The 24,636-nt window shown below is 37.5% G+C and overlaps 1 protein-coding gene across 1 annotated transcript; it reads right to left on the bottom strand.

Annotated features, from left to right (window-relative positions):
- Positions 1-330: 330 nt before the first annotated feature.
- Positions 331-22,345, bottom strand: pex6 (peroxisomal biogenesis factor 6). Its single transcript, XM_058760257.1, is given in 19 exon segments — positions 331-1,330; positions 4,538-4,677; positions 4,761-4,838; positions 4,907-5,023; positions 10,889-10,997; positions 11,109-11,170; positions 12,013-12,218; positions 13,913-14,045; positions 14,144-14,220; positions 14,434-14,620; positions 14,956-15,115; positions 15,118-15,154; positions 15,920-16,031; positions 16,916-17,052; positions 17,168-17,187; positions 17,190-17,272; positions 17,347-17,430; positions 17,503-17,672; positions 20,865-22,345. Coding segments are annotated over 19 exon segments (3,309 nt in total). The 5' UTR covers positions 22,125-22,345; the 3' UTR covers positions 331-1,193.
- Between the last annotated feature and the right edge of the window lie 2,291 nt (positions 22,346-24,636).

The following is a 24,636-nucleotide window of genomic DNA, read 5'->3' as shown; positions in this document are numbered from 1 at the left end:
CACTTTATTTTTAATTATTTTAATAAAATTTTCTTTATGCAAAATATAATTCATATTTTATAAATGGTTTTATAAATATTTTATAAATTATATTTTCAAATTCTAACTTGTTTAGTTTCATCTGATTTTGAGGTGAAATACGACTCAAACATGTCTTGACATTTTTCGTGAGATTCACCCGTCGCACTTGCTTCCAGTAACTTCCAGCAACAAGATACAGCACGAGTCAAAACAGAAACTTTGAAACTTATTTTCTCTTTTGAACAATTCTGTCTTTTGTGTTCATATTGTCTTCTATCTCTAGCTACTATGTCAAAGCAGACACACAGATTTGTTTGAAGAATCACATACGTTTAATATCAGAGCATTTTAAGATTCTTTTCAGTAATTCTTTGAATAAACAAGGTAACACTTTATATTAAGTTGTTCCATTTGTCCTTTGTTACATTTATGCAGTAACAACATAGTAATAAAGTAGTAATTACACAGTTATAAAACAAAAATATTAACATTTCTAAAAATATACAGACATAAATCAAACCACTGACATCAGCTCATTATACCATTTGCATAGCAAATTAATTATGAATTAAATGATCCAAAACTAAGCACTTAATATAAAGTGTGACCAATGTGTGCAAATATGTAAAAATCGAAGCCCTGAGGACGATTTATGGGAATGTTTCACTTCACATTTATGAAAAACACTGTAATTAAGTGCGCTTCATCTCTCTCTCTCTCCCACACACACACACACACACACACTGTCTAGCTGAAGTTTATCTTTAGTTATAGTTTTTGTAGTGCTAGTTAGAAATCAGTTTTCATTATATTTAATCTCATTTCTAGTTTCTCATTTGCTTTTTTTAGCCTGACTGATTTCCATTCAAGCATTAAATATGAAACCCATTAAGGAAGATGCAAAGAAATCCTACGGGATAAGAAAGTAAACATGAGCAGGTTCGACTTACTACACATTTTACCCATTCTGTGTCCTAACCAGATGTGAAGCAACAAGTTTCTTGTGTCTGTGCTCACTGAAAGTGAAACATGACACAATCATAGCCAGTCAGATGATATTTGACGTTTAATATTTAGTTATAAGAGCCAATGAGAGTAGCTTTATCACACTGGTTAGGACACAGTGCAAAAGTTTTAGCTTCAGAAGTTACGTGATTTCAGATGGGCGAGTGTTATTTTGCGGTGAATTTCTGCTGGATGAGCTTGTATCTGTTGAGCTGCTGCTCAGAGACGGACGGCTGAAGGCCTGCCAGAGCCTGTCTGAAGTCTTCTGAACACAGAGTCAGAGCGCTGGCCTCTGAATCCACACCTGCATCACAGAGACAGAGATGAAGAAAGAGTGAAGGCAAGTAGAGCAGACATTGAGAAAGAAGCAGAGAGACTGACAGAGTCAGGCCAGAAACATCCTCTACTCAAGCAGACGTGAACGCCTCACCAACACATTGCCAAAGCACAGGGTTAAAATGAGGGGAAATTACTGCATAGCGTTTGTGTTCACATACTTGCGTAGAGTTTGTTTTTAGGCTCAGAGCGAGTAGCTGGAATATGGACACGTGGGTTTCATGCATAAAATATACTTTTAATTTCTTCTTGGTTTAAACATATCTCAATCCTCTAAACTTTAACCAATAAAGATCTCAGGTATAGAACTGGCAAATGCACAGACACTGTTTTAATATTTTGTTTATTAATAGATTGCAAATATTTGCACGGAAGTGAATGTTTGAACATGCTGATGAGTGTCTGTTTATGACTGCATCTTACAAAGCTGACGGATCAGTGAAGATGAAAGATGAAGGATCAAAGGAGTGTTTTCAACTTCCTACACACAATTAATAAACAAGTGTCACTTCTTATTGTATAATATTGTTTATTAAACATTATTATATATAATTATAATAACAATATATTTTATTATTTAAAATCTTATAAGTAATTGGATGTATAATCATATATATATATATAAAAAAGGTTATCTATCATTGTGTGATGAGGGTACAGCGAACCAGTGTTGCCAGGGTAACGGCACAAGTGGGCTATTTTGAAAATACAGTCGTGGGAAAAATTACAGAGCCATTTTGGGCAACTTTTTTAATGTACCGCGGCCGCCCAAAGTGTATATAGACAAATAAAAATTAAGAAGATCCATTTACTAATGTGTATTATACTTGGAATGTATCCCTGACAACTTAAGAACGGAGAGACGGTAACATCACAAACAACGTGAGTTTCAGCAGAGCAGCACAAATAATCATGACAACAGCCACTAAAGATTATATAAGATAATAAGCACACGATTACGATAGGATATGGTCTGTATGTGATTTTTTTTGATTAATGTGTACATCTGAAATGCTAATTTGTGCAGCGATATAAAAGGCTATAAATAGCATATTTTAACAACAGTAAACGACCAAATTCCACATGTAAAAGGAAGTTGTTACAAACACTCGATGGTGGTTTGAAGTGAGTTCTGAGTAAAAGTGTACTATTAATCTCATAAACTGTCTTATGAAGCATGATGCTAATATTAGCTCTAATGCAGCTGCAGAACAGGTCCAATTCTTCTTCATAATGCATTTTGTCATAATACTTCACGTAAGGTCGCAAGAAATGTTTTGTTGTATTTATTTAGAAACACTTTTGATAATAGTTGGGTAAATGTATACAGGGATTGAAGCGATGTGGCTTGGTAAACATTTTATTGCCAGTTTAAAGGCTGATAATGTCTGAATAAAAACAAAAGAATAATAATAAAAGGATAATAAGGATTATGTCTCATACCTGGCGGAAGTGTGAAAGGTTCTGTTTCCTTAAACTAGTTTCATGCATTTCTTTATTTCAACACATTTACAGGTAAATCCTAGTATTTTAAATTTGCGATTAATCATGATTAATCACAGTCCATATATATATATATATAAACTGACTTATTGAAAAAGAAAACTTATGTATAACTACATTATGTATAATTGTATTTACTGTATTCATAATTCAATTATTTACAATTATTTATCATAACTAATATTTTTGTGTTTTTTAAAGAAGTCTGGTGTTCAGCAAGGCTGAATTTATTTAATTCAAAACAGTAATATATAATATATGGTGCTGTCAACGGATTAAAAAAAATGAACTAATGAATCACAATTTTTTCCTGAAATTAATCATGATTAATTGCACTTTAACTAACATTAAAGTTTTTAAATATACCTTTATATTGCAATAATTTCACATTCAATCTTCAAATTAATCTAGAAACAACATAAAGACAGTATATTTTTAATATTTGTTTAATGGCATCTTTTTTTATGACTGATACTCATTGATAACAATACTACTGATGAAATGTTCCTTTTTTTCCTAATATCTAACCATTGACTATAGCCATTCAACATTACAGTATTATTGAGAGCTATCAATTTTAACATTGATTAAACTTTAAAAAAAAATAACAACTTCTAACTTAAGTGAACTTAAAACAATCTTCACATAAACTTATTATAATAAATGTCACATTTACCTGTGCCCTTCAGCAAGTAGGAAATATACAGAAATTGAATCAAGTTTTACATTTTAAATTAAATATACATGAATATTTAAAGCTACAAAAGTTATTGATTTCCTCTTTTTTTCTTTTGTTCTTTGACATGTTATTTGGCTGCTATTACTTTAAGAGCTGCCGCTGCTGAACGTGACGCGGATCTGACACGCATACTCGTACTTTCATTCGTGCTTAAATATGAAATGATACAAGCTACAGCACGCGCCGCTACATTTGGGCATGCAACTGAAGAGCACGCTATGAGCACAGTATAATGGCTGACAGGACAGGAAGATTCGTTTTTTCTGACATATGGCCAGAAGCAGCAGTTGTGAGTGGGGAGGCCAACCCTAGCCTTAACCCTGCGTTAACTGCATTCAATATTTTTAATGCCATTAAACTGGAAAAAATAATAGCATGCGTTAACATGCTAATTTTGACAGCACTATTAATATAATATAATACTTGTATTCATAAGGAACGCATTAAACTGATAAAAGACTGACAGTAAAGACGTTTATAAAGATTTGTATTTCAAGTAAATTCTGTTTTTTTAAATCTTCTTTTCATCATATATATATATATATAAACAAAATCATCAAAAACTGTTTCTTAATAATTAAGAACCAGTTGAAATGGATAATAACTGAGCACCAAATCATCATATTAAAACGATTTTTGAAAGAAAAAAGCTTGTCATCTCTAAAGAAATAACATTTTCCTACATGTGGCATGGTACCAAGAAAACAATGATGACATCCTAAGATCAGTTCGCTTTAAATATGTCTGAGTTTGTTTTGAGCGGTCACATAAATGTCAACATTAATTTATGTGTGTAATGACCAACAACTAAACACTCCTCGGAGGTAACAGCGACTGTGGCATTTTCTGTGACATTTGGCATTCATGGTCACTCACCCCTGAGTCACAATCAAAAAAGGCCGTTCATCCTTCACTGCTTGATTTTCCACATACCTTCAGTGATTCGTGTAATCTTCCTCTTGATGGCACACATCATGGCGTCCGAGCAGAGCGCGTAGAGATCGGCTCCGGTCAGCTGAGGCGGACAGGACTCCACGACCTCCGACAGACACACACTGGGGTCCACCTTAAACCTCCAAGCAGAAGAGCAGCAGAGAGTCAGCAGCAAACACGCTCCAGCACTGAGAGAGAGGAGATTGATGATTAACACACTCACCTGCATAAGATCGCCTTCAGAACCTGCAGCTGAGATTCTCTGTCTTCATTCACGCCCACATACACCAACTTATCAAATCTGGAAAGAAAGAAACATTGCAAAAATGCAAGACAAACTGAAAAGCAACTGAATCTGAATGTATTTACCTGCCAGGCCTGAGCAATGATTGGTCCAGTAGATCTGGGCGATTAGTTGCTCCGATCACAAAGACGTCTCCAGACGAATCAAGACCATCCAGCTCTGCTAAAAGCTGCGACACAACCCTAATAATAAAACATGGCAAACCCTGGCTTGTCATGATGCAGCAGTCCTTTAGCCTTTATACACATTTGAAAGTGGCTTCACTACGATGGCCCAGTAGTGCACAACACAATGAAATCTCCACAACACAATGCATAGGCCTAATTTCATTATGTTGTGCTCATTTCGTTGTGTTGCATTATAGTTTAGAATTTTTAAATTCGTTTTATTTTAATATCGCTTTCAAATTTGCTATAAAATTCACTTTAGTTTTTATTAGTTCCATTAATATGTTTGTTAGTTTTAGATTCGGTTTTATTTTGTGAACATTTTTATTTAGTTTTTATATAGTTTAGTTTCAGTTTTAATTAAAGTTTAGCAGAATCAACAGATCACTTCCAGAGCAAAGGCCGAAGAAAGACATAATTTAACCTTAGTGAGGCAAACGTTTAGCGACACAAAATTAATGCATGCTGAGATTGATTAGATGGTAAAAGTATACAAATATACGCCAAAGGAAGCAGTCAAGCCTTTTTACTAAATAAATCTACACAAGTTAATGTCATATCTAATGATGTGTGTTGAGATATTTAATATGAAAATAAATGTAGCCTAATTTGGTTATGTCTTTTTTCTTATTTAACCATAATCATGACTGGGACTAATTTAAATTCAATAATAATGGCAATCGTATTTAAAGTGCCCCTATTATGGGTTATGAAAGGTTCATATTTGGGTTTTGGGAGTCCCCAACAACAGGTTGACATGCATGCAAGGTCAAAAAACACTTTCATTTTCTTATAATATGCATTTATTTTTACCTTATTTGCTCAACGACTCCCAAACGATTCGCTCAATGATTCATTTTTCTAAACCCCTCCTTTGCGTGACGCTAATCTGCGGTGATTGGTCCGATTGGTCGATTTCATTTAAAGCAGAGTGCAGTGCTGCTTTGTGTACAGCGTTCCCGGGGAAACAGCTATTTTTAACGCTCCAAAAGCTGCACCTAGTGGCAACAAGTGGACGGGCAATATGCTAATGTTTCATGTTGACGTCAACATGAATCGGCTTAAGATTCGTTTTAAAAACGACTCGTTTCAATGATTCAGAGTCGACTCTTTCTTTTGAGAGACAATAACTTTATACACGGTGCACTTTCAGATTTAAAACTTTGTAGGATGTTTTCATTCACTTAGAGCTGTGTTACTGCATGAAAGGTAATTTTCAAAACTCCATAATAGGGGCACTTTCACAATAAAGGCTCATATTTTAATATGTTCTTTTCTTTATTTATGAAGAATTATAAGCATGTGTATGATGTGATTTAGCTTTTGCACATTTGTTCGAAAGTTTGGCAGAGTGATCACAAGATGCTAGGCATAGATTATTTATTTTTGATAATTATTATTTTATTTCAGTTAGTTTTTCAATAACTGTTGTTAGTTTCGTCTTAGTTTTAGATTTCGTTTATGAAAATAACCTTGGTTGCAGCTTGTTTCCATTGTGTTGTCCTAATTTCATTGTGTTGTGGCAATTTTATTGTATTGTGGCCCGTTTCTGTTGTGTTGTGCTAATTTTGTTATGTCGCGGCTTGTTTCCATTGTGTTGAACTAATTTCATTGTGTTGTGGCTTGTTTCCATTGTGTTGAACTAATTTCATTGTGTTGTGGCTTGTTTCCGTTGTGTTAACTTCATTGTGTTTTGCTAATTTTGTTATGTTGCGAACTTGCGACTTGTTTGCGTTTTGTTGTACTAATTTTGTCGTGTTGTGGCTTTTTTGCTGGTGTGTTGTAGAGATTTCGCTGTGTTGTGTTAATTTCATTTTGTTGTGGCTTGTTTCCGGTGTGTTGTAGAGATTTCGTTGTTTTGTGCTAATTTCGTTGTGTTGTGGCTTGTTTATGGTGTGTTGTGGAGATTTTGTTGTGTTGTGCACTACTGGGCCACTGTACTTCACAGTATTAAACAGGAAAGTAACAGAATCAATGACGTAAAATTAATTCAAATGAGGCTAATCTGTGTAAAGTAACCGTAACATATTTTTGATGACAGAGAATAGTGTACACACTTTGCGTTCATCGGATGCTCTCCAAAATGGCGCTACGCTGAGACAGAGCTTTATTTTCTTTGCGTACAAAAAGTATTCTGGTCGCTTCATAAAATTCAGATTGAACCACTGATGGCAGATGGACTATTTTGACAATGTTTTTTATACTTTTCTGTGTCTTGACAGTGTAATTTAGTTGGCAGTCAATGGGACAGTCACAAGCCTCCTGGTTTTCATCCAAAATATCTTATATTGTGTTCCGAAAAACAAACAAAGCTTTTACGGGTTTGGAAAGACATGGGGGTAAGTGATTAATGACTAAATTTTCATTTTGGGGTGGAGTAACCCTTTAATACAAGTGTCTAAGCATTATATGAGTATTTTTTAATATTATTATTATTATTATTTTTATTTTGGGAACCTTTTACTTTTACTTCACTAAATTCCAAATAATAATATCTTACTTTTTACTCCACTACATGAAATTCATTCCTCGAAGACATCCTGAGACAGGATAGCGTACCTGATTCATGAACGAGCTGATTCTTTTTTAATGAATCTGAATTTCCAGCCACCGAAAATTATCGGCCAAAAATATGAGCTGAAAATATATGCTGCGCCGCACCACCTGGCTGTATTCAGTGCACAGGTTTCACTCTCTCTCTCTCTCTCTTAAGCCATTGTCACTCTATGAATGTGCATAGAACCGAATAAAAACAAATGTAATGATATTTAATATTGTGTTACTTTCAATATGTGTGGTTATTTTATTTCCTTTTTTGTCAGGGTTCTGTCACTTCGGTCTAGTTTATTCATGGTTTTGTGACAGAGCCCTGACACTCCCTTCTTGTCTTGTTTTCTGGTGAGTGTGCTCGAGCCGCGTGCCTTCAAGGCCTGGAGGCCGATCCAGAGCCAGCTGCTGGCCAGGAGGTCGCCCCAGAGCTCCTTGACCGCACGCTCCCACCCAGGTTCCTTGCCCTGCCGTCTCCGCCCAAGGTCCTTGCCCTGCCGGCTCCACCCAGGTTCCTTGCCCTGTCGTCTCTGCCCAAGGTCCTTGCCCTGCCGGCTCCACCCAAGCTCCTTGCCCTGCCAGCTCCACCCAAGCTCCTTGCCCTGCCAGCTCCACCCAAGCTCCTTGCCCTGCCGGCTCCACCCAAGCTCCTTGCCCTGCCGGCTCTGCCCAAGGTCCTTGCCCTGCCGGCTCCACCCAGGTTCCTTGCCCTGCCGGCTCCACCCAAGCTCCTTGCCCTGCCGGCTCCACCCAAGCTCCTTGCCCTGCCGTCTCCACCCAGGTTCCTTGCCCTGCCGTCTCCACCCAGGTTCCTTGCCCTGCCGTCTCCACCCAAGGTCCTTGCCCTGCCGGCTCCACCCAAGCTCCTTGCCCTGCCGTCTCCACCCAGGTTCCTTGCCCTGCCGTCTCCACCCAGGTTCCTTGCCCTGCCGGCTCCACCCAAGCTCCTTGCCCTGCTGGCTCCGCCCAAGCTCAGGCTCCTCGCCCTGACGGCTCCGCCCTTGTTTCCTGTCCTGCCTGGGCTGCTCTTTCTGCCTGCCAAGCTGCTGGCCCCACCCTGGCCGTCCGCCAGGACCCCAGCACTGCTGGAGCCTCCCTGGATCAACCCTCCCATCCCACCCTGGACCATCCACCACTCTGGTCTTGTTTAGGCTCTGTTCTGGTTTTCGTGTCGGGATTCGGACACTCACGTTCCAGGTCTGTCTTGCTGTGGGAGCGTGCAGTCTCGAGTTCGCTCGGGACGTGCGCTCCTCTGTCCGTATGTGTTGTGTTTTGTCCGGCACGTGGTTCGGGTTGCACGCAGCTTGTGTTTTTTTTCACTGGCTGCGTGGTTTCATGTTTGTCATGTTTTGTGTGAACACGCGGCTTATGAGTCTCTTCATTAGCTGCGTGTTCGTGTCCTGTTTTGCACATGGCTAGTGATTTGTTTTGCTGGCCATGTGCTTGTGTTTTTTGTGTGAGCACATGGCTTGTTTGGTTCTATGTCCCATGTGCTCTCATGTCAATTGTCTTGACCCCACCCATCTTGTTACCTGATTATTGGTTAATTTGCCCCACCTGTGTTTTACCTCGTTACCCTCCTCTTTTGCTCCCTATTTATTCTCCTTGTGTTTGCAGTCCCGTGCGAGTTCGTCGTCGAATGTTGTGTGTGCCTGGTATCCTGCCCTGCCTTGTCTAACCTTGTCCAGCCTTGCCAATCTGTTTTCCCCTACGGGGTAGTTTTGTTTGCTTGTTTGTTTTTATTATCAATAAAGCCCATTACTCCTGCAATTGAGTCCTCGCTCTCTATCCCTTGTCTATCTCGACCCCATCTGGGGTCGACAAACGCATATACGCGTTTTGAGGCAGATTTTCCTGATAAGGCCGAAATGAGCTTGAATTATTATCTGCCATTTTTGATCGTACAGATAAGAGCAATACTCTACTTTTATTTGTATACACTCATAATAACAACTAAACTTTGTGCTTTTGAAGAATAAAGAAAACAAACAGGGTGCGCGCTCTGTCTTCTCCGTCTCCGCGAACTGCTTTTTGAAACGCGTCACTAAAATGAACTGTAACTCAGCAAATACTTCACACAGAGACATGAGAAATATATCTATAGAAAGCTAAAAATGTCTACTCTCAAATGAAGTAAGTCTTATGAAGTTGTTTTTGCATTGTATGATAATACATGCAATGCATGTGTGCATCTATGTTATAAAATCACGTGGACAATATTGGTGATTGCTAATGTAATAATATAGTTGCTCCTGATAAGCCTATCAACATGCTCACTAATTTATTTATTAATTTTAGTGTGTGTGTGTGTGTGTGGGGGTGCTTTATTTATTTTGAATAGTAACAATATGCCTATATATTATAATAAATATAATGTACTGTTTTTGCTGTACTTTGGATCAAATAAATGCAGGCTTGTTGAGCTGAAGACACTTCTTATAAAAAAACATTACAAATCTTACTGTTTAAATAATTTGACTGGTAGTGTATGTATTGCCACCATGTTTGCTTTGTCTTTGTCCGTTCATTGTGTTGCTCACGTCTGTTTTGTGTTTTCTCATGCAGTTTCTGCTGTCTCCCGTTTTCCTGGGTTCCAGTTTCCTGCCACTGTTTTGGATATTTTGGATATTGCACCCACGATGTCTTGACTCTTCTGTTGTTTATTTGTTTGTTTGTTCCTAATAAACTGTTTAACTGCACTCGCAAGTGAATCTCAAGTTATTTTATGTGATAGTTATATGTATACACATTTCTTTTTTCCTCACATTCTTTCTTGTAGCAATTCCCTCTCAGTCACACACCTGACTCAATGGCTCATTATGGAGCTCATTATGCGGGCCCTGTCTTCTCAGGTGTGAGTCACAGCATTATCCAGGATAGTTCACGCCCTCTCGCATAGACCCTTTCTACTCAAAAAGTGACTTAGAAAATTTAAATCAATATATTGTTTTCTCTGAATGAGTGAGTTAGATTATTTTCAGATCATTTTGAAGCAAATATTCTAGGCTACAAGATACAGTTCTCAAAAGTCTTGTGAACAAATTTTCTGTATGTGTTTTATGGCCTTATTTCAGTTACTTTAAAATTTTAGTTTTTTTCTAACCACGCATAAACGTTGTTTTCTCAAAAACACAATCACGTATGTACATGCTGCTCACATATTATTGTAGCCCAGTTTGTGCTGAATACAGTGTTTTTAGACTTTAGCCATAAAAATGTGTATAAGCAACTGAAAAAAGCACAAATGTCAGGGCATGTCAAAACTTCTCCAGGGCCCCAAAACACCCTCAGACCCCAGAGGGTTAGTATCTGCACATATCTTGTGATCCTGACCTGTCCATCACCCCTCCTGAGTCTCCACTGTGGCCTCTATTAGGAGCCAAAGAGTCCAGCTCATCAAAGAAGATGATACAGGGAGCAGCGGTTCTGGCCTTACTGAACACTGACGGACAGAGAGAGAGAAATGTTAACATGCTCAATAAAATAAACATAGTGAAAATAATATGAAATGGATCAGCAGATTGAGAGGAGTAGTTTATTTCGTTACTCTTACCCTCTCGAATGTTCTCCTCACTCTGACCAACGTACATGTTGATGAGTTCAGGACCCTTCACACTGAAAACAAACACCAAACACACACTTTAGGTGACATTGTTCATTTAGTTATGTACTCTAACCAGTCTCTCGAATATTTCAAACTCAAAGCAAATAAAGTAGGGCTGTCAGTTGATTACATTTTTATTTAATTAATTACATGATGTGTCAATGAATTAATCTGATGAATTGCAAATTAAATTTGGCTGTGAAAATACCTGAAAAAGTCTTCAAAATACCTTCTTTTGTGTTGTGCAAAAGAAGAAAGTCATACAGGTTTGAAATGACATGAGGGTAATTGATGACAGAATTAAAATTTTTGGGTCAACTATACCTTGAATTTTATTTTATTTTAATTTTTTTTTATGAAATGATACTCTACATAAGAAACTACCCGCAGGTGGCCGTAAATGTCTTTATGAGTCAGACTATTGAATCATTGGTTCACACGATTCGTTCAAAACGTGGATTCAATCAGAAACTAAACACTGCTGTGTTGCTCGGAAACACACAACAATTCTGCTAGGGCTTTAAAGATAATATTTTCTCTGCAAAATTGAGGGAAAAACAGACAATATTGTATTTAAAATGAAATATAACAATATTAACTTCATATTTACTGAACTGTTGTATAAAATCACATTTAAACTCGTGATAGATCGGGACAAAAACAGCACTCATGTGATATTGCTCTCGCTGCTGGTGTGATGTTGCTTATCATATGATATAAATATGAGACAAAAAGGTTTGGGGGCGGGGCCAGTGCGCTAACTGCGTTAAAATATTTTAATCGCGTTATTTTTTCACAGCTTATTAAGTTGATGCGTTAAACTGACAGCCCTAAAATTAAGTAATGTAGTCACCTGAGGAAGGTCATGGTACACTCGGTGGCGACGGCTTTGGCCAGCAGGGTTTTTCCGGTGCCTGGCGGCCCGTAGAGCAGCAGGCCGGAGCGCCGCAGTCCCAGCGAGAGCAGCTCTGGATGCTCCAGAGGAAGCTGAATCGTGTCCAGAATCTCCTTCTTAACCTGCTGCAGTCCACCGACGTCCTGCCATCTGACTGACGGGATCTGAGATGAAGAAGAGAGGACAAACTCGAAGTTTTAGACACGTCCACAGCGTTAAGAGCATGAGATTTTACTGCTAGTTATGAAAATAGCACATTAAGGCCCAATCTTAATTTCTGGGTGAACTTTTATGACTTTAAAGGTAGGGTAGGTGATTTTGAAGAGAACAGGAATAGCAAGCTAGCTTTGAAAGCATAAGATCCCACCCTCCCTGCAAATCACTCTCAAAAGTCACACCTTTCCGAAACACATAAACGCACACAGACAGACCAGAGGCTAACCAGCGACTAGGGATGGAACAATTAATGGTTTGACAATAAATCATGATAAAATTCCCCATGGTTAGTTTTACCGTTTCATATTTTAATTATCTTTAAAGCCGTATTCGATTACTGCAATTTGAACAACTGAGGATAAATAAATACACAGCACATAGAGTAGTTTCGTTTTGTGTGAAACCATGGCTGAAAGCGGGGAGGTTTTAAAAGAGTGCTGAGGGAATTATACAAATGAATATATGAATGAATTAATTAAATCAATGTACCTCTGAAGGGCTCTGACTGTCTTTAGAAAAGATTCAATGGCAATTTGTTTTCATCTTCACTCCATGTAATACCTAATAAAGTAGTGTTTTAATCACAATGCTACTTTGTCCATGGAGGTTACGGGAAAATGCTGTAATTCTGCTGCTCCATAAGCGCCACCTAGTGTCAGAGAGTGGATTTACAGAGACTTACATTCACATTCAGCCTGTGTGCGGCAGGTTTTGTCTGGCCAAAAAATAAACCGAATTTGCATGCCCTGCTGTAAATTTTGACCGGTTGATGAAAAACAAGCTTGTGTGTATTCTACACGTTTAAACAATTCAGATAAGTTAACTAGAATTGTTTATGGAGCAGATAAAATACATACAATCATTTATTAAATCAATTATCATTTTGACTTAACTCTTTTATTTACTTAAAGTCTGAAATGTGAGGTTTACTATTCTATGAAACGTTTTCACAGCTTTATTTGAACATTTCGTACATGCTATTAGAAAAACTGATGTCAGTCATGTTGTCATTTAAAATCCGGACATATCATTGGTAATGTTATTGCTTTAGTGTTTATGCAAACAAAAAGCGATTTTATTTATTATTTGTTGATTTTAAAACAAAACTTGGTCAAAACAATTGAAGTGTCAGTACTTTTTGAGCATTTCCATCACATTTTAACAATACCATGATAATTTAGGTCATTATAATCGTAATAAGTAATTTTCAAACCATTACATCTCTACCAGCGACACAATGAGCTGACTAACTTGCTAAAGTGCATGTAAAGTAGTTGATTATTAACTGTAGTGTGTTATTGTTGTGTTATATATTTAAATACTTGACATACAAGATTCAATACAAATTACATTAAAGTATATTTTAGTTTATCATAAATGCTTGTCAGTACATTCGGCAGCACAATTAAACCATATTTACAAGACAATAAGTAATTATGAAATTACATATAAAGATATACTTAAGTTGTGCTTTTGATATAAATTTAAAATATAGTACTTTTTCATTTAATTGCAATGAACATGCATATAAGTGTGCAAAAACATTAAATTCAGTTTATTAAAAGTACATTGTTTTTCAACTTGTTTTTAAAAGCATGCTTAATACAAATGACTCAATCAAGGAAAAACAAGGTAACTGTACTTTTGGCGCTCCGATGGCTTGTGAATGTGCCTCCTGTAGGATATCCAGTGCTGTACTGAAGTCCTCAGACGTGACGCTCACCCCAGAGACACACAGATCCTCCTCTTCCTGTTCACTCGCCGCTTCTGGAGAACTACACATGAAGAAACAGCTCTCCAGTTTCTGACCCATTCGACAGAATGGTCACAAACAATGCCTGGAGTGAATATCAGCAGCAGGGTGAAGACTTACTATGTCTGCAGAAGTCGTCTGTGAGCGGCTTTCCCAGCGTTGGTAAGGAGTGCGCAAATATCTCCTAAAACAAAACCCTACAGAAACAAAGTCAACATGAAACAGCACTGGCAATCAAATTTACTTACATAAAGTGATATAATATGGTAATTCACTGGATGCAGAGCATTTTCCACATTTATCTTTGGAATAACATGCTCCAAAACGGTTCACAATTGGACCAGGAATGTGTATAAAATAGTACATAATGGTCAATTTCAATGCAAAGATGAGATAGATTATAGTCTCACAGCTGTCTGTTTGGCAATCTTCCCAAGATTGACGTCTTTTCCCAACATCAGGTCCTCACTGAGGCTGGAGAGCATCGTCCTGCGCTGCTCCTCGGACAGGCTCTCTATCGCCACCTGGTGCACAAACGCTGCCATCGCATCTGAGGACAGCTCCCGCTGACTGCTCACAGACCCCACCACCACTACACTGCAGAATAGCAGAAGAAAGAAGGAAGCTATTACAAATTTGATCTGATTCATTTATTCACCCCCCGGAGCCGTGTGAGGCCCGTTTTATTACGGATACGCGCATTTTATTTCACGTCTTCTGGACTGTTGACAAAAAGCACCTGCTTGGAGGGGCCAGGACAATTTTTAATATAACTCCGACTGGATTCGTCTGAAAGAAGAAAGTCATATATACCTAGGATGCCTCGAGGGTGAGTACATAACAGGCTAATTTTCATTTTTGGGTGAACTAACCCTTTAAGAGGAGCATGCATCTGTAATGTCCCGTGCGCTGCAGGTGTGTTGGCGCCTCACCTGGCGTGAGCAGCTGCTACGAGCTGGCAGGCGTGGGCGTGACCCTGAGTCGGTCTCGGGCCGTCCCGCGGCTGGCCGAGCAGCTGCAGGTTTCTCAGCAGCAAAACACACGGGTGATGGAGCTCCGCTCTCTCAAAGACGGACTTGATCTTCGCCTGCAGGCAGCCGCAGTGTCTGCGCAGAGAGTGACGCAGTCCACCTGCACACACCAGCACATATCCAACTCTATTCATACGATAACATTAGACAAGCGGCATATTTAATGTGACCATTGAATGTGGCCATAATATGAGTCAGCACTGTGACATTTGCTCTCTTGATGTAATTTAGTTGGCCACAAATTAGTAGAAAGTGGCTATGATTCAACTAAAACAAGGGAACAAATTAGTACAACATGCTTGCAATTTAACTAAAATGAGTAACTCAAAATAGTAAGTCACAGGAAACAAATTCTTAATTCAAGGTCAAGATTATCATGCCTGCATTTCACGTGCAGGGCTTCATCGAAAATAAAGAAATGTGGACTAAAAATACACAACGATTTTATGTATTTCTATGCTTCGTGTTTGTTAGCTTAGCAACATGCTAAAGTTCTACTAAACTCTACTAGACTCAACAACTGTGTTTTCTCTTACGAAAAGTAACCATGTTTTTTTTTTTTTTTGTAGTAAACATGTAGGAACCATGTTTTTTTGGGGGTATTGATTATCATTTGTATAACCACAGTTGTACTGCAAATACCATGGTTAAATGATGGTTAGTGTAGCAAAAACATGGTTAATTTGTGGTTACCCTGATTTAACTATAGTAACCATGGTTTTATTTGTAGTAAAATCATGGTTAGTTTTCATATGGGTTGCTTCCTGTGAACTTATGAAAGACACAACTTGTGAAGGTTTCGATGCTCGTAACTGTAAAAAAACACAAAACTCAAGAAAAAGGATGTAGAAAAATCACAAATCACCTTGATCAGATGCAGATGTAGCCTCCTGCTAGCTGCTCTTACCGCAGTAACTTTACCACTGCCATTTGGACCCATCAGAAGCACCGAACAGCCTCTTTTTAATGTTAGAGAGCTGCAAGATAATAATTTTTTTTAAATATTATGTAAATTAAACAGTAATAATATTTTAGAAATTGAGATTTACACATCCATTGATGTATGGTTTGTTAGGATCGGACAATATTTGGCTGAGATACAACTATTTGAAAATCTGGAATCTGAGGGTGCAAAAAAAATCGAAATATTGAGAAAATCACCTTTAAAGTTGTCTAAATGAAGTTGTCTTTACTAATAAAAAATTAGGTTTGGATATATTTATGGTAGGAAATTTACAAAAAATCTTCACAGAACATGATCTTTACTTAATATCCTAATGATTTTTGGCATAAAAGAAAAATCGATTATTTTGACCCATACAATGACTTATGACTGCTTTTGTGCTCCAGGGACACACATACAGTGTTAAAAATAAAGGTTCCAAAAGGGGGTTTTCACAGCTATGCCATAGAAGAACCAATTTTGGTTCCCCAAAGAACCTTTCAGTGAACAGTTCCTAAATGAACCATTTTTTCTTAGTGTGAAGAACCTTTTGTGGAATAAAAAGGTTTCATAGATGGTAAAGGTTCTTTGAGGAACCATTGATGCCAATAAAGAACCTTTATTTTTAAGAGTGTACATACACACACATATATATATATATATATACTGTATATATATATATATATATATACACAGTATATATTGAGAGAGAAAAAAAAAAAGAGAGAGAGAGAAAGAGAGAAAACAAGTATTTGGCAATAGCTGGCCTTCTAGTCCAAAAGGTTGAGATTTACCATTCTAACAGAAAGGAGGACACACAAAATGAATCTGCTTAACATTTGAATGAGACTTTGTGTCCTTAATACTACAATATTGAGGTCGTGAGCACCTTATTCATAATATGTACACAATACTGACCTTTCACTGAAGTGAGGCTGGATGATAGTGAGCAGTTTCTCCACAGTGCTGGAGAGACCCGGAGGACAGAGACTCGTCCAGAAAGACGAACCCTTCTGCAGCACAGAGCAGGGAGACAGGCTGTGGGCGGAGCCTCCCTGTGGACAGCCAATCAGAACTTGAACACACCTGCATATATTAACTGCGTGGTATAAAAGAGCAGATTCCGATTGGACTATTATTAATATCTCTGTGATTGTCTTCATTTCTCACCATGTACAGTGAAGTGTGATTGAGTCAGCCAGATATGAAGAAACCTCTTCCTCCTCAGCAGAAAAACCACACACCTGCTTTACTTTGAAATACAGCACAGGCCACCTGCAAAACACAAAACCTGCATGAGGACTGATTTTCAATGCTCTCTAAAGCAGCTGCTGAAGATAAACCGGCACCTGAGGATTCCTTCAGAGCTGTTCTCCACTAGATCAGGATGTCCTTCTGACGGGATTCCCAATATACTCCCTCGCTGAACAAGCCTGCAAACAAACACAACACTCAGGAAAACCAGGAAGATGATTCGTATATGACTGTAAATGCGCTCTGAGCACCTGGGTGAGCTGAAGTGTTTGTGGAGGATGCTGTCGAAGGGCCCATGGGAGTTGTAGTCTGGAGATATGATGGCTTCAATGTGCAGCTCTTTAGCAAACGGTGGCGCTGCACATCGACACGCGCTCACGGAGATCTGAGACTCGGCCTCAGACGACGCCTTATTCCACCTCTGCTTGAGTTAAACCACATCACACATCTGTTTACATCTGATCGACTCGCTGAATATTACCATATATAGTGGTAGAGTGATAAATAATCTCTGGCCATTTTGAGACGAGCAGCAGTCGATAACCAGAGTTGTTTTTTGTTCATTTTAATTTAAAAATTGTATTAAATAGGCCCCTATTTTTTAGTGCTGTCAAACGATTAATCGCATCCAAGATAAAAGGTTTTGTTTACATAATACATGTGTGTGTACTGTGTATATTTATTACTTATATATAAATACACACACATACTGTATATCTTTTGAAAATATTTACATATATTTTTATTCATATACTTTATATTATATATAAATATATTTAATATATAAACATAACACTTTTCTTAATTATACATATATATATATGCATGTATGTGTATTTATACATGGATAATAAATATACAGAGTACACATACATACATTATGTAAACTAAAAATTTTACTTTGGATGCGATTAATCGCAATTAATTGTTTGACAGCTAACTATTTTTATAGTTTTATTTTTATCTGCAATCTGGGTCATTTCTGTTGAAGCAATCTTTTAAAGTCTAACATTTGTAAAATGTACATGCCTATGTAATTTAGAGAAGTTTTATATTTCCTCTCTATATAAATTTGGATATATAAAGTATAACTGATTTAATTTGCACACATACTGTAATACTCATGGAAAATGATTTATACTATATGCAGCAAATCTCTACAGCTTCAATAATTACAGTCCCAAAATTATAAATATACAGCACAGATCTACACTATAAATGATGTTGGATATATAAGTTTGTCCAGCTATATTTGCATACAGTACACTTGCATCAGCAAAATATGCTATATAGCAGGGCTCCTCAAATCTGGACCTCGAGATCCACTTTCCTGCAGAGTTTAGCTGTAACACTAATCAAACACACCTGAACATGCTAATCTATGTCTTCAGGATCATTAGAAAATCACAGACAGGTGAGTTTGATCAGGGTTGGAGCTAAACTCTGCAGTGGATTGGCCCTCCAGGGTAAGTGCTATATAGTAAATCTCAACTGCTTGATTGTATATACAGCTGTTCAGAAGTTGGGGATCAGTAAAATTGTAATGTTTTTTAAAGAAGTTTCTTCTGCTCAACAATGCTGCATTTATTTGATCAAAAATACAGAAGAAAAAAAAAGTAAAATAGTGAAATATTACAATTTAAAATGACTTTTCTATTTTCATATACTTTAAAATATAATTATTTCTGTGATACCTTTTCAGCATCATTACTCCATTTTTCAGTGTCACATGATCCAGCAGAAATCATTCTAATATGCTGATTTATTATCAGTGTTGGAAACAGTTTTGCTGCTTCGTATTTTTTTTTCGGACCTGGGATACAATTTTCAGGATTCTTTGATCAATAAAAAAAAGTTTCAAAAGAGCAGCATTAATTTCAAATAGATTGTCTAACAATACAAGTCTTTACTATCACTTTTTATCAATTTAACACATCTTTGCTGAATAAAAGTGTTAATTTCTTTCAGAAATAGAAAGAAAAAAAATACTGACCCCAAACTTTTGAACTGTAGGGTGTAATGTTACAAAAGACTTCTATTTTAAACAAATGCTGTTAATTTTAACTTTTTACTAATCAAAGAATGAGAATCCTGAAAAATGTTTCCAACATCGATAATAAATCAACATATTAGAACGATTTCTGAAGGATCATGTGACACTGAAGGTCTCATGAAAATGCTAATAAATAGTACGCCAAATAAAAACGAAAACTCGTGGTATTGATATGCAAAAATGGACTTTGGCGTTCATATGATAGCAGGCACGCGAAAACTGCTTATTATATGCACGCCAACAAATTTCGTGTCGCATGCATGCGAAAACTGCTATCATATGAACGCCAAAGTCCATTTTTGCGATAAGAAATTTGCTGCCGTGCATATATTGTTGGCGTGCATATAATACGCAGTTTTCGCGTGCATGCGATACGAAATTTGTTGGCGTACATATAATACGCAGTTTTCGCGTGCATGCGATACGAAATTTGTTGGCGTGCATATAATACAGTTTTCGCGTGCATGAGATACGAAATTTGTTGGCGTGCATATAATACAGTTTTCGCGTGCATGATACGAAGTTTGTTGGCGTGCATATAATACAGTTTTCGCGTGCATGATACGAAATTTGTTGGCGTGCATATAATACGCAGTTTTCGCGTGCATGCGATACGAAATTTGTTGGCGTGCATATAATACAGTTTTCGCGTGCATGATACGAAATTTGTTGGCGTGCATATATTGTTGACGTGCATATAATACGCAGTTCTCGCGTGCATGCGACACGAAATTTGTTGGCATTGATACAATACAGTTTTCGCGTGCATGAGATACGAAATTTGTTGGCGTTGATATAATACAGTTTTCGCGTGCATGAGATACGAAATTTGTTGGCGTGCATATAATACAGTTTTCGCGTGCATGAGATATGAAATTTGTTGGCGTGCATATATTGTTGACGTGCATATAATACGCAGTTTTCGCGTGCACGCGATACGTAATTTATTAGCGTGCGTATAATACGCAGTTTTCGCGTGCATGTGATACGCATCCACCCCACAACCCTAACCATTGCATAGCATATTTTTGCAAGCCCATTTTTGCGTATACCACCAGTTTTTGTTTTTATTTGGCGTACTATTTCTACGCACTTTCATGAGATCGGGTTGGAAGACCGGAGTAATGATGCTGAAAATTCAGCTTTAATCAAAGGAATACATTACATAAAGTATATTAAAATAGAAAACAGCTATGCAATAATATTTCACAAAAATGTGAACTATATATTACCACCAAGGTCTAATCTTGCATCTGAAATTATAACTGCATAAATTTACAACCAAATATAAACCAAATCAAATAAAAAAAACAACCATTGGCAAGAAGTGAGGAATTAAGAGTAATATCACAGAATATTTCTAAATCAAATAAAAGATGTTTATGCACATGGTAAATCTGCTCAAACCAATTAATGAAATGACTTCAAATTATCCAATGTTAACTTAAAAGCAATGCTAAACAAACTAATCTGATTTCCATTTTTAACGCTGTGAATTTTAAAACTTTAACTGGTTGACTTAATTCAGTTGACCAACACAATTATTATAGCCTTCTTCACCTTAATTTTGATGGTCTTGTTTCCAACAGGCACTGCCATCCCGTCTGACAGGTTAAACCACTGAACGGGTGAAATCAAGCCCACATTATCATTCACCTCCATGTCTTGGTGCTTAACTGTGTCAAACGCTTTGATTGCAACCAGATGAACACGTCCCTGTCTCTTACAGGGAGTTTTACAGATGCTCTCAAGGTCGCCCGAGACAGGACTCTGAGTCTTCTTCATCTTCTCCGCTGGGACGGACGCAATGACCCACTCCCCGTTAAACACACCCAGCTTCAGCAACAAGCTCCTGCTCACAAAAACAGTGCTGTCAACGTCCAGCCCTCCATCCCGCTCGAGCCTAGACAGTATTCCTCCTGGTTTGTGGAGATTTGAGACCTCTAGCACGCGCACATCGAGCCTGCATTCAAGAGCCTGTGAGAAAGCACTGAAGTCTAACACTTTACTGTTCAACAAAGAGCTGCCAGAACTCAAACTGTTCGCATACTGGGCAAAATCAGAGACGAAGAGGGAGGGAGCTAGCATGATGCTGGTGCTGCTAAGCTCCAGATCTCTGCAGTCCGAGAGCACCACGCTAGTGTCCACTGTTATCCTGCCCTGACTGACAGGTGTGCACTCCAGCACCACCACATCCGACAGGTACTGCTGCACCTGTGCGGCTTCCTCACCCAGTAGATGATGGTAGGGGATGAGAAGAGCGTCTCCTTGTCTCGCCAGCAGAGTCTGTCCATGACAGGACGCCAGGATCAGCAGAGCATTGGAGAACTTCTCTGAAGAAGCCCATTTAAAGCTTGGTTTGGTCCGAGCGCCGATCACGATCTTCTTTAACGGCAGCAGAGACTGTGGACGAAGCGTTCCCGGTGAGTGCTCCTTCAGTCCGTAGTGTTTGAGGAAAGATCTGCTCACGTAAACAGCGACGCACGTGGGAATGTTTACATCGGTCTCTTCCTCTGGAGTCGCGTGCGCGCAGACCAAAAAGCCCCGATTCGAGGGGGACTGCGAGTCCGTCAAGGACAATAACAACGCGTATGTGGGTCCAGTGTAGTCTGGAAACTTTTGAGTGAATTGTGATTTGTTGATAAGCACGTGTAGAGGATGAATATGTGAGGGAAAGTCCTCAAGGCACTGCAACTTCATCGCGGCCGCCATGTTGGAAACGTGCGCATGCGCAGTGAAACGAGCGGAACTGGCAGCTGACAGAAAATCTTTCACGCTTCTACTGTAGTCTACGTAAATGTTACTTTTAAAATAAAACATAAAATATGTTTCCTCTTCAAACCAGAATTGATATTTTGAAACGTTGGTGTAATAGGAAAGCCAAAAGCAAATAAACTAAAATGTTGTGTGTAGCTAATACTTTGAGCAAGCATTTACTGTAATACTATGTATTTTAAACATTTCATACAATTATGTACTTCTTTTTTTTTTTTCTTCAATTCTCTTGCCTTCATCTTATCATTTACTGCATGCATGGGTTGACATTTGATTAAATAATTCAAATTGAATGGCTACACAGATTAATAACACTAGTGTAGAATTGCAATAATCAACATGATTAATAAGTTAATCTTATTTAGTTAATTAATCTTAACATCAAGTGTTCTCATTTAATTTAGGTCTATTGCTAAAGCAGCATGTTGTTATTGCACTAATAAACAGCAAATACATCTGTATGTTTAGTAGATTTCTCCTTTACACTTTTTAGCGTAAAAATCTATCCAACAAGACAAATCGTCTTTTTGTCTTCAAGCGTGGGCCCCTGGAGGAATATCCACTTCCAATAAAAACCAGTTGATTTAAATGACATTAATCCAGCAAAGTGTTTAAATAATGTGTCACTTTTTATGTTTCAATTAATGTTTAGTATTTTACTTTTTTAGGTTTGCTACGACTAGCCGTGAACCACAAGACAAAGAAAACACAAGCTGAAAAAAGTGTTTTAGTGTCTTCATCAGCCTTTTTTCAAATAAATAAATACATTTACATTTAGTAATTTAGCAGATGATTTTATCCAAAGCGAATGAGAACAATGGAAGCAATCAAAATCAACAAAAGAGCAATGATATGCAAGTGCTATAACAAGTCTCAGTTAGCTTAACACAGTACACGTAGCAAGGTTTATTTATTATTATATAATAAATAAAAAGAAAACAGATAGAATAGGAAAAGAATAGAGCAAGCTGGTGTTAGAGGACTTTTTTTTTTTTTTTTTTTGCTTTTTGTTAATTGTATAATAAATAAAAAGAAAGCAAACAGATAGAATACAAAAAATTAGAGAAGCTAGTGTTAGTTTTAAAGGAATAAGCAGTTAGTAAATTAATAGAGTGCAAGTCTAAAAGGGGCAATTTTTTAAAGAATATAAATAGAAAAAATATATATAAATAGAAAGAAAGAAAGAATTCTTGAAAAAAAATGCATGCTTGCTAATTAGCATGTGATATCAATCAAACTTTTCCGCACATTTTTCACTTTTTTCATTGGCATCTTCTAAAACAAACTGATGTGAAGCAGATGCAGAGGTTTCTGTTTGTATCTTGTTTCTCTTGGCAACTTGTAAACTCAAAGACAGTCAGAAAGCGAGAAAGGTCACGTGCAAATTTGCAATAAAACTCTCAGGGTCAGTTTAAGAGTGTTTCTGACAAGAGTCTTTGAAGTTCACTGCGAGTCAACGAAGAAAAAACTAGCTAGTTTCAAGAGAGTTGATTCATTTATGTTTTGATGGGTTTCTGCTATAGTTGGTGGTTGATCTGAATATTTGTGTTTTAAGAATCCATTGTCAAATTACCACAGGAACTCAACACATCCCAGCTAGTAACCCATGTTTTATTGGGGCTGTTTTACCGAGAGCCCACTGATCTCACACACTGTTTGTCTGTGAACACACACTGAGAGAAACACGGTGCCGTCATGAGGATCTCTGTCACATTTGAGGGGTCCTGCAGGCCATTACACGTTACTCCTCATCAGACAGTAGGAATCATCAAGAAGATGATCACGGTATTTAAACTCTTGTCAGCAGACTTTGTCATGTTTATATGTTTGGTCATGTACATAGTTGACAGCTTATTTGGCTTTCGATTTAAGCTGTCTTCTGCTAACAATACAGAATTTTAAAAATAGCTTTTTGGGGACTGCTGTTTGCATGGGAAGTGACCAGAAGCTCTTGTTTTTGCACAATCAGGAGCTCTTCTTTTACTCTCTGTGACACCTTTATATCTAAAGTCTCATGCCCCGAAAGGGCCCTGATTCAGTCTGCAGCATTTGTTTGTCAAGAGTAGAGACACCAATGCACTGTAATCAAACATATTTTGTATTTGGATGTAATTGTGGCCCTTGAAACAGAAGTAGTTTCTAAAAATTACAAAATCATCTTCTAGCTTATGATAAATGGCAGCTTACCAACTCCCTGGTTTATCAGTCAGTGATTTGTGAAATATAGGTTCTGGAACGTGTAGCATATTATGTGCAAATATGGCATATTATGCAAGATTTTGTGATTATTATAGATATTATAAAAACTTTTTTGTTTATACAGTCAAATAGTGGAAATGCATACACTCAAAACCAAGTTCGAAAATAAAGGTTGATATGTTTATCCACATACATGGCACTACTAACAGAGTACAATTTGGTATACCATTATTAGAGAGGTATACAATTAAAATAACATAAAATTAAAAGTAGCTAGCATTAAACACTTTAAATGTTTACAGCCCCTTTAAAATAGGTATTCTGTCCTGTCACACCTGCCATATTTTTTATTTTATTA

Source organism: Onychostoma macrolepis, chromosome 22, assembly GCF_012432095.1.
Source record: "Onychostoma macrolepis isolate SWU-2019 chromosome 22, ASM1243209v1, whole genome shotgun sequence".
NCBI classification, from domain to species: domain Eukaryota; kingdom Metazoa; phylum Chordata; class Actinopteri; order Cypriniformes; family Cyprinidae; genus Onychostoma; species Onychostoma macrolepis.
The sequence above is the reverse complement of the archived record's forward strand: the minus strand, read 5'-3'. Positions and strand labels throughout refer to the sequence as shown.